Here is an 11,519-nt window from a genome sequence, read left to right as displayed (position 1 = left end):
TGGACTGGGTGGCCTGCACTGACTTTCCCTTGCAAGCAAAAACACAGCAGACACTGCTGCCTCTCCTTGCATGAAAACCTTGGCTCACCTCTCTGAAACATACCAAAAGCCTATGTATTTAACCCTGGCCTCAGCTCAGAATCACCTGGAGCACCTATTTAAAAGACCACTGATGCTCCCCCAGACCGATAAACAGGTGCTGTGGGAAGGGGTCAGGTGAAGATATTTATTCACACTGGTCCTCGGATCCTAAGGGGAAACCAGAAGAGAAACGCTGTGCCAAACTTCATTTTTGGGAGGTTTCCTGTGAGTACGAACAGCTGTCCACTTTAAGAATCTGCATCTCCAGGTGTGTGGTGGCACCCCCAAATGACAACATTAACAGGGTCCACCTTGGGGCTGTATCGCTTCTACCACACCTCTATTCAGGACTACAGAACTAGAGACAGCACACCCAGCACGCCTGACCTCTGAGAGTGTGTGAGAATTGGGGGCTGCACCTTCTAGAAGGACAGGCTCCTTCTGCCTGATTCCCTGGGCAGGGGCTCCTCCTGGAATGGGGGTGATCCTGTCACTGCCTAATGCTTAGATGCTGGGGAAGGGGAGCTCTGAGGCACCTGATTGTCATTACTCACATGGGGGCTATGGGCCTATGTGAGGCTTCTCTCTCTAAAACCTTCCCAAATTTACCCTGAGCCCTTAGGTCCTTTCAGCCCCTTCCTTCCCTGGGGCTACCTGTTCTCCGAGAATCTTGTGCCGTGGAACCAACTGCCTGCATGTGAAGGAGTTTCCATCTTCAGAGACCTGGGGCTTGAAGGGGTTTCCATTGAAGCCGTCTTGGCAAAGAAACCAAAGACCACAATGTAGGATGGGTTACATATGGGCACTGAGAAAGGACACAACCTTTTAAAAACAATGCCATCAATGCCCCCTTTGTGGTCAACAATGTTGATTGTGTTCTCGTAATCCATGTTGCATTACAAGTGAATGAACACATGGGATATTTCTGTGGCTCAACAAACTCTGTAGGTTTTTCTATTTTTTTGAATTTTGGGTACAGATTTATTCTCTGCCCCCATATAGTTGTATTTTCTCCAATCTAGCAAGTCTAATGAATAAGGAAGATTGAAAGATGTGGAGCATATGCATTGTGTTAATATTATTTAAGATCACAGAATCTAGGAATGCCTGTCATGGCTCAGTGGAAATGCATCTGCCTAGCATCCATGAGAGCACAACTTCGATCCCTGGCCTTGCTCAGAGGGGAAAGGTTCCAGTGTTGCTGTGAACTCTGGTGTAAGCTGCAGATTCAGCTCAGATTTGACGATGCTGCTGCTGTGGCCTAGGCCAGTGGCTAGAACACCAATGTGACCCCCAGCCTGGGAACCTCCATATGCCAAGGGTGCAGCCCTAAAGAGGCCAAAAAGAAAATCACACAATCTTTTAAAAGGTCTTATTAATTTGCATTCACCAAATGCAGAAATACCAAAATATTTCTTTAAGGATTTTTTTTTTTCAGATGGTTTAAACGTGCAGCAAATGAGAGGAAGCTACCAAGTTCTTGATATATTTCTTGTTCCCACACAGGAATCCCTACGGATTATCATCCCCCACCAGATGGGTGCATTTCCTTACATGGATGAATCTACACTGACATGGAATATTTCATCTCCATAGTTTAACTTGTCTTTCACCTTTAGGGATGTGCATTCTAGGTGTCTGAATTCATGTATAATAGTACACAACAATCATTACAGTAATAAACAGATGAATTTCACTATCCTGAAAATCCTCTAGATTCAGAATATTCATACCCCATGTTTGTCAATTACAGGCAAATACTGATTTTTTCCCTTTCTTCATTATTAGCTTTCACCAAAAGTTAAAATATACACTTGCAACATTTTCAGATTGGTTTCCTTCACCAAGCCTCACATATATATATATATATATATATATGTGTGTGTGTGTGTGTACATATATGTATACACACATAATAGCTGTCAATGGATTTTATACTGTGTCAGGTCAAGCTATTTAGTACTGAATACTATATCTAGTCACTTATGATGAAGCATGATGGCAGATATTGTCAGAATAATAATGTCTATATATATGTGTGTGTGTGTGTGACTGGGTCACTTTGCTGTACTCTAGAAAATTAAGAGAACACTGTAATCTAACTATAAAGAAGAAATATAAAACATTAAGAAAAGTGGATAAAGACATAAATGCATCAATATTTCCTGATGAATAGCATTCCATTCCCAGGAAGTACCATACAATTCACCTACTGAAAGTACACACACCTCTGCTATTTCCAGGAGTTGACATTAGGACAGAATTGCTGTAAATATCCATGCACACTATTTTTTGTGGAAATGCGATTTCCACACTGTTCACTACATCTCAAGGACCACACTAGCTAGATTCTCTAAGAATACTTTTTTTTTTTGTCTTTTTGCCTTTTCTAGGGCCATTCCCGTGGCATATGGAAGTTCCCAGGCTAGGGGTCGAATCGTAACTGTAGCCCCCAGCCTACACCACAGCCACAGCAACGCGGGATCTGAGGCATGCCTGTGACCTACACCACAGCTCATGACAACGCCGGATCCTTTAACCCACTGAAAAAGGCCAGGGACCGAACCCGCAACCTCATGGTTCCTAGTCGGATTCGATAACAACTGAGCCACGACGGGAAGTCCCCAAGAACACATTTAATATTGCAAAAGTTTCCACTCTGTCTTCAACATTCCCAAGGAGCTCTTCCATTTATTTCCTGACATAGATGCCTAAGAATAACACCACCACCAGGGCTGACTGCTCTTCACGTCCCTCTCCGTTCTCACCACCTAATTTAAAACCAAGATCCATGGACATGTTCCACTCTTATCTCAATCACATGATCAGAATGTTACTCTGAAAACTGATGAGTGTCCTCAAGTCCTTCAATTTAAACTAAATGCTCATTGCTTTACACAAATACAAAAGCACACATTAAAACTCACAAGGTCCTGTGTGGATGACACACAGGGAAAAGAAGAGTGAGAACACCATAGCCAAGAGCCCAGACAAGCAAGGATCATGACTGTGAATCAGATGTACCTACATAAGCCAACGAAGTAAGTACAAAACTTGATAAGCTTTTGGAAGCAGTCATTAGGAAATGAGACAAGTACCATTTCCTCCTAAGCACAGAGTGTCATTTGTGTAACAAGAGAACAGGTGATTCTCATGGAATTCAAGGAAGGCTTCCTCCCCTGTGTCTCTGACTCTGATTTCAGGTTATGGCACTAACTGTTGGAATCATAGGTGAAATATGATCCTCTCTTCATCTCTTCACCTGCGTCTATTCATTTCCTACAACTGCCCCAACAACCGCATGAATGATGAATTCTCCACGGTTTTCCTGGTCGCTTTGTCAAAGAAACACGATACATGTTGACTGAGTCACAGAGAAGTGTAAAAATGATGGACAAAAAGCATTGTCAAAGTATTCCTCTGTGATTTACAGGGAGGCAATGAAATGTATCGATTTTTAAAAATCACATTAATATGCCCTCTGGAGAATACGTCTCATCTTGAAATTCATTTCTACCAAACCTTTAAATTGGATACAATACCTCCTGAAAACCCTTGAGCAGATGATGTACAAAATGGTGAGTGAATTTTTAACTCATCAAACACAAATGAGAATGTTCAGGATTCGCAGCTGAGGAAACAAGAGAGGATCTGTGTGGGGAGAATCTCAAAGTAAGAATCATGACATCTGGGAGAAATGAATTCAGTGGAAGTTTACAAAAGAGCTTCTATGGCAAAATGGCCACGTTTTAGTGAGTAACTCATCAGAGTTTTGAAATCCCCAGTTTGGAACTAATATCTCTAGATTGGTCAAAAGAGGAGTGCACACACACACACACACACATGCTCTATCTTCTGGATTTCCTACTCCTTAAGCATATCTTCAGAAACAATTTGCCTTCAAGGTGTGTCAAAGCCATGAAAAATTCTATTCCAGAAGCCAAAACAAAGCACATGTACAAGGAACCACATGGCACATAGAGGTCACAAGCATGGCTTTTCATCAAACTGATGGTGAATTTCTTATGTTTACGTGAGTTCAATGACCCCCAGCCCTGCATGGAGAGGCTCAGATCTGCAAAACACCACCGTGGAGACTAGGGTAGGAGAGTTTTGGACTCACAGGCCCTGAGAGAATTAAAGACAGGACCTGAGGGCCCAGTGAGGGAGCCCAAGGCCAGAACCAGGCAGATAAAGTGGCCGTCTTTGGGGCAGAGAATTTAGGAGCAACAGGGGGTGAACGGCTGTGGGCTTGGTCCTTCACACCAAGACTTTGTCCAACTCTGTGCGGGTGTCATGGATGAGGTGCATTTGGAGTAGAACCTGGATTCAGGGAGACTGCTTCTCTCAACCAAAGGGGTCAGCCAGTGCATGTGCTCACAGGACCGTCTCATAAGAGTTCCAGACACCACCTACAGGCTCCTGGATACACCAAACTAATGCAGCAAGAGCATGGAGCAGGTCAAGGAACCACCCGGCAATGAGATGAATGTGTATTCAAATCACCACCGTACCCCAATAGGGACAGAAAGCAAGAAAATATGAGATACACCAATTATTAAATACATATTAACACATAGTTTGAGGTCTTAGGCCAGTAAGAAAAGCGACTGCTAGAGATGGCATCTCACTGTGCTACCAAAGAGTTTAGGGTCACAATCTGTTCCCTACACATTTAAATAAGGTGTACCAAGTTCTTGATGGTGGCGGATAACCCCTCCTTCATTACACTTCACCTTTCACAGTTAAAAACCACCATGCTTTATTAACTAACATGTCTTAATTAAACATAGAGTTTAAAAAAAAAAAAACCTGTTACAAACCACTGTGTGATCCTTGATCAAAATCCTGACAACAAACCTTCAGAAACATTCTCCGCCTCTCATATAACCATCGGAGGATTGTGATCTCAGTGGCTGACCAAACAGAGGCTAATCCTTTAGTTCACATGGAGCTATTTAATTAGGACTTTTCCAGGAAGGGACACCTACACAGTTCTTGGCTATCACTGAAGATGTCTTCATTTCAACCGTGTCCACAAACACTCACGACCTCTGGCTGCTGCTATTGGAAAGACACATCAGGATCTGAATGAACTGTCACCAACTCATGCTTAGGAAGCAGGGCACAGAACTACTGAACGCTGGAAACCCACCACTGCCAACCTGACCACAGGGAATGGCAGTTCCTGAACACACATCATGGTGACTGACGGGGGTGTTGGGAATCAATGACAGACACCTCGATGTCCATGTTCACGGTGGCGTCCTGAGTCATCTCATGGGGAAGTGAAGGGAAATGATGCCCACCTCATGGAGAAGGGCTTCTCTTATCTTTGAGGCAGGAACCATCCAAACCATACAATCACCCACACATGGAACAAGAAGCATAGCATGCCGAACATTGAGAGCTCCATTGCACTCCTTTGGGCCTTCAAGGAAACTCAATTAATGTTGACATCAATGAGGATGCATCGATAGTTCTTGTTCCCATCCAGATATCACCCCTTTTATCTTGTGATCTCTGCAAACAGCAATTTCTAGGTCTTTGCACTACTGACTGCTTTCTATGCTCTTCTGCTTTAGAGCGAGTCCAGAAATGAGTTATGGACTGAGGGCTTTCCAGGATAAATTCCTTTAGATTGGACTTTTCATTAAGTATTTTCCTATATTTTTACATCACTCAAGTAACTTTCCAGGGTGAACTCCCTGGTGTGTTCATCACTATCTCTTTTGGAGAAACCATGTTCCTCACTTACTACATTTGTAGGGATTCTCTCCAGTATGTATTCTCTGGTGTCCAGCTAGGTCAGAGCTCTGATTAATGGCTTTGGCATATTCCTTACCTCTGAACGTTTTCTCTCCAGGGTGAGTTTGCTCATGTGGGGAACCTTTGGAAGCACAATGAAAAGCCTTACTACATTAGGTCCATTTGTAAGGCTTCTATGCAGTTTGAATTTTGTGATGTGGAATAAGATCTGAAAGTCTATGAAAAGGCTTTCCACATTCTTTACATGTGTATGATATTTTCACACGATGAATTCTCTGGTGGTAAATTAAGCTTGAATGACAGATAAAGGCTTCAAGCACTCTCCTTACATTGTGAAGGTTTCTCTTCAGTATGAATTCATGGATGTCAAGTAAGCTAAGAACAATCTTCCAAATTGTGCCACAATCTCTGAATATATGGCTTCTCTGCCACGTGAATTCTCTGATATCTCCTGTCATGTAAGATGTGAGGACTTGAGAAAGCCTTCACCACATACTGCTCTTTCATATGGTTTTTTTGCAGTATGAATTTGCCAATGTGTAGTCAGAATGGGTCGGTGTGTAAAGGTTTTGCCAAATACTATGTATTATTAATCTTTCTCTCCAGTGTGAATCTGCTGATGTTTGGTAAGGTTGGGAAGAGGTTACGAGGCTTTGCCACATTCTGTATGTACATGGATAGGTTTTCTCTGAAGTATGAACCCTCTAATGTTGAGTAAGCCTGCAGCCAACAGAAAGATTTGCCACATTCTTTACATTTTTACCATTTCTTTCCAGTGCATATTTGCTGATGTATACTGGGAGTGGAGCTCTGATGAAAAGATTGTCCTCTTTGCTTACACTGAAAAGGATTCTCTCCAGTAAGAATTACCTGATGTGGTGTAAGCATTGCCCTGTAACGGAAAGCTTTGCCACCTTCGGCACACATGTGAGGTTTCATTCCTGTATCCATATGCTGATGGTTTCTAAGGTTTGATCTCAGATGAAGGGCTTTCCCACATTCCTTACATTTACTAGATTTCCTTCCACTATGAACCTGCTGCACTACATGAAGACTTGAGTGCCCTTGAAAGGCTTTGCCACATTCCTTGAGTGACAGGGTTTCTCTCCAGTGTGAACTCGCTGAGGTATAGTAAGATTTGAGCTCTGAGTAAAGGCTTTTCCTCATTCCTTACATTGAAAAGTATGCCCTCCACTATGCATTCCCTGATGGTGAGTAAGTGTTGACCTGGAATTGAAAGCTTTGCCACATTTTGTACATACATAATGTTTCATTCCAGTATGAACTTGCTGATATTTACTAAGACATGCATTCTGATGAAAGGCTTTTCCACATTCCTTGCATATTTAAGCCTTCTCTCCAGTGTGAATTGGAAGATGTACACTAAGATGTGATCTCCATTGAAAGGCTTTCCCACTTTCTTTACACTGAGATGGTTTCTTTCTGGTATGTATTCACAGATGCTGGGTAAGTATTACCCATAATTAATGGCTTGGACAAAAGCTGTCCATGTGCTAAGTTTCAATCCACTATGAATTCACTGATGGAAACTAAGACTTCAGCACTCATTCAAGGATTTTCCATATTCCGTATATTGATGAGGTTACCCTCTGGGATGAATTTGCTCATGTACCTTAAGTTGTGATCCCCATTAAAAACCTTTTCCACATTCTTCACATGTATAAGGTTTTTCTCCAGTGTGAATTCGCTGATGTTGAGTAACTTTTGACCTGGAATTGAAAGCTTTGCCACATTCTGTACATTTGTATAGTTTTGATCCACTGTGAATTTGCTGATGTAAACTGAGACTTGAGCTCTGATGAAAGGCTTTTCCACATTCCATGCATTGATATGGTTTGCCTCCAGAATGAATTCGCTGATGTCCACTAAGATGTGATCTCTGTTTAAAGGCTTTTCCACATGTTCACATGTATAAGTTTTTTCTCCAGTATGAATTTGCTGATGCCAAGGCAGAGTTGACCTGGAATTCATAGCTTTACCACATTCTGTACATTTGTAAAGTTACACTCCAGTATGAATTTCCTGATGTTGATTAAGACTTGACTTCTGTTTAAAGGCTTTTCCACATGCCTCACATTGATAAGGTTTCTCTCCAGTATGAATTCGCTGATGTCGAGTCAGAGTTGACCTTGAAATGAAGGCATTGCCACATTCTATACATTTGTAAAGCTTCACTCCAGTTTGAATTTGCTGATGTTCCTTAAGACTTGAGCTCATATTAAAGGCTTTTCCACATTCCTTACATTGATAAGGTTTCTCTCCAGTATGAATTCGCTGATGTGCACTAAGATGTGATCTCTGTTTAAAGGCTTTTCCACATTCTCCACATTTATAAGGTTTTTCTCCAGTATGAATTTGATGATGTCGAGTAAGACTTGACCTGGAATTGAAAGGTTTGCCACATTCTATACATTGGTACAGCTTCAACCCAGTATGAATTAGCTGATGTTTTTTAAGACTTGAGCTCTGATTAAATGTTCTTCCACATTCCTTACACTGATATGGTATCTCTCCAGAATGAATATGCTGATGTCGAGCAAGATTTGAGTAACGATTAAAGGCTTTTCCACATTCCTTACATTGATGTTTCTCTCCAGTATGAATTCGCTTATGTTGACTCAGAGTTGACCTGTAAAAGAAGGCTTTGCCACATTCTGTACATTTGTAAACCTTCACTCCAGTATGAATTTGCTGATGTTGAGTAAGACTTGACTTCCAATTAAAGGCTTTTCCACAAGCCTCACATTGATAAGGTTTCTCTCCAGTATGAATTCGCTTATGCTGAATCAGGCTTGACCTGTAAAGGAAGGCTTTGCCACATTCTGTACATTTGTAAACCTTCACTCCAGTATGAATTTTCTGATGTTGTTTAAGATGTGAGCTCCAATTAAAGACTTTTCCACATTCCTTACATTGATAGGGTGTCTCCCCAGTATGAATTCGCTGATGTCTACTAAGATGTGATCTCCGTTTAAAGGCTTTTCCACAAGCCTCACATTGATAAGGTTTCTCTCCAGTGTGAATTCGCTGATGTACACTCAGATGTGATCTCTGTTTAAAGGCTTTTCCACATTCTTCACATGTATAAGGTTTCTCTCCAGTATGAATTCGCTGATGTACACTCAGATGTGATCTCTGTTTAAAGGCTTTTCCACATTCTTCACATGTATAAGGTTTCTCTCCAGTATGAATTCTCTGATGTTGAGTAAGGAGGGAGCTATGTTTAAAGGCTTTGCCACATTCTCTACACTTGGATGCTTTCCCTCCAGTGTGGATTTTCATATGTCTACCTAGAGCAGGTGACTCATTCAAAACTATCCCACATTTATTATATTCATAATGTTTCTGCCTACTGTGAACTCTCTGATGTTCACCAAGTTTTAATGACCTGTTAAACATGTTACTATATTCCCTAGGAGTCTTTTCTCCAACCTGAAAACACTTACCTACAATAAGATCTGAACTTTGATAAGAGACACTCCTTCGTTTCGTACTTCGACAATTGGGCTCTGAAACCTGGGGTCCCGGATGGCTCATAAGCCTTGAGTCTTGGTCAACATCATGCCCAGATGCATTGCGTGAATCTCTTCCCCTTCCATTATACTTGCAATTGTCTCTATTGGAAGCAGAGCTCTTGGTTAAGACGTCACTTGTTTTTATACACAGCCCAAGCTCTCCCACATTACCTCTTCCGCCATAGGTATTACACACTATTGGTTGGGTAAATCCCCTTTGATTATGCTCTTTGGAACATGCAGAAAATATCGGTTGGTTGAAGACTAATAGACCCGTTCCAAAGGATCCCTCACCTTCATTATACTGTGATGTTTGTTCTTCCTTGTTCCATTCCTGTTTTTCAGACACATTTGAGTGAACCTTTAAGGGAGGCTTACGTTCACAATGGTTTGAAGGAGTGTTTGCAATAGAGTCTAGGTGACTTTCCAGACGTTCCAATTTCCGCTTAGAGAACTTGTATGTTTCAAAACTTGATGTGGGTCTTTGTTGACAAACATAGGTTTTTGCGAATGTTGATGACTTATACTGGTGACTTGCCAAAGTTGAGTCATATCCTTGATTTCTAAGCACAGTACTGTTTGTGTTACCAGAAACTGTCTCATTTGGGTAAAGTCCACCATGGCATTGTTTCTGCCCTGCATGTCCCCTTGTGTACTCCCAGGGGTTCATTAAATATACATTTCCAAGTTGAAATCTTTCGTATTTTGCCAGATGCCCTTTTGGGAATACATCTTCCATGCTGGGCTCCTTTCGCCTCAAAATCTCGCTGTCCTGCAAGGAGACAGCTGAAAGATAATACCCAAAATTCAATTATTTCACAAACTCTTCTCAGGCAATGCACTAAACACTTTTAGAAGACTGTGGGGATACCTCATATAGGATGAAGAATAAAAATGACAATATTCAAGTATAATCTGAAGTGAAGTAAGATGCACCTTATATATATAAATTCAGAGATATTCCCTAGGAATATAAGGACAAAGTGGATGCCTTCAAAAAGGCATGAGTTTCTAGAAAGGCCCTAACCACATACACAGTAGAATAAAGGAATACAAAAAATCACAACAAACCCTCAACTCTTCAGACTGAAAAATAAATTTATAACAATTCCCAACAAAGTAATACTCTGGTCTTGAGGAATTAACTCTATAATTCTGGCAACATTTCAGGAAAAGTTAACACCCATTCTCAACAACCATTTCCAAAGTGTGAAGAGATGCGTAATCATCAAGCCCTTTCTATGAGACCAGTACTCACCCAATACTAAAGCCAAGGACATTATGAACTTTTTAAAACAGAAATACACACAGAGCCAAAACTCTTAGCCGGTATGCCATGTATAGTAATGAAAATCTCTTTAATAAAATGGGAGAAAAATTAATGTAGATGCACATGAAGCTTATTATGCATCATGAACTATTCAGCATGTTTTGGAGAATTCAAAGGTGTTTCAACAAATTTTTTTTAAGTATTGAGAGGAAACACACAGGTGGAAGGTCATACCACACAATTATCAAATAACACACACAAATAAACCATGCACTTATTCTCTCACTATGAAAAAACTCAAAGGTGGAATGGACAAAATATCAGAAGGTAATAAAGACCACAGGTCTAAAGATGAGTTTTTCTCTTTAATAAGGGAAGAGTGTAAGCTTTTTCTCTATATTCAAAAAAGGTCCAAAATGCATATGCTCACAACTTTGAGGCAACCGAATACTGAATTTCCTACACAAGACAATCAAGCAGGGGAAAAAACAATATCATCCAAACAAGAAAGGAGAGAGTAAAAGATCTCTTTCCACAATGAAAAAAGTAAATATAAACATCTTAAGCATCCAAATGAAAGAACTCATCAGCAGAGAAATCAGGAACAAACTGTGCAAAACTCAAAATACATAAGCAAACAAATATGACTTGTGTTCCTATACACTAACAGGACTGCCAGGAAGCATATTAAGACTATGTTTTCATGAATACGCTCATCAAAGAGAACCAATACGAGGAGTTAATGAATGAAGGCAGTAAATGATTTCTATAATGAGAATGTTATTAGTACATTAGGAACTAAGGAGAGAATACATTAAAAAACATGCATCCGGAGTTCCCGTCGTGGCACAGTGGTTAACGAA

General features: G+C 40.9%; 1 protein-coding gene across 1 annotated transcript; it reads right to left on the bottom strand.

The window, feature by feature from the left end:
- Positions 1-7,748: 7,748 nt before the first annotated feature.
- LOC110261286 (uncharacterized) lies at positions 7,749-9,282 on the bottom strand. Its single transcript, XM_084961709.1, is given in 2 exon segments — positions 7,749-7,897; positions 7,900-9,282. Coding segments are annotated over 2 exon segments (1,422 nt in total). The 5' UTR covers positions 9,271-9,282; the 3' UTR covers positions 7,749-7,846.
- Positions 9,283-11,519: the final 2,237 nt, after the last annotated feature.

Source organism: Sus scrofa, chromosome 6, assembly GCF_054392235.1.
Source record: "Sus scrofa isolate SSC_HxYL_T2T_F1_AM1 chromosome 6, Sscrofa_HxYL_maternal_Yorkshire_Landrace_v2.0, whole genome shotgun sequence".
NCBI lineage: Eukaryota > Metazoa > Chordata > Mammalia > Artiodactyla > Suidae > Sus > Sus scrofa.
The sequence above is the reverse complement of the archived record's forward strand: the minus strand, read 5'-3'. Positions and strand labels throughout refer to the sequence as shown.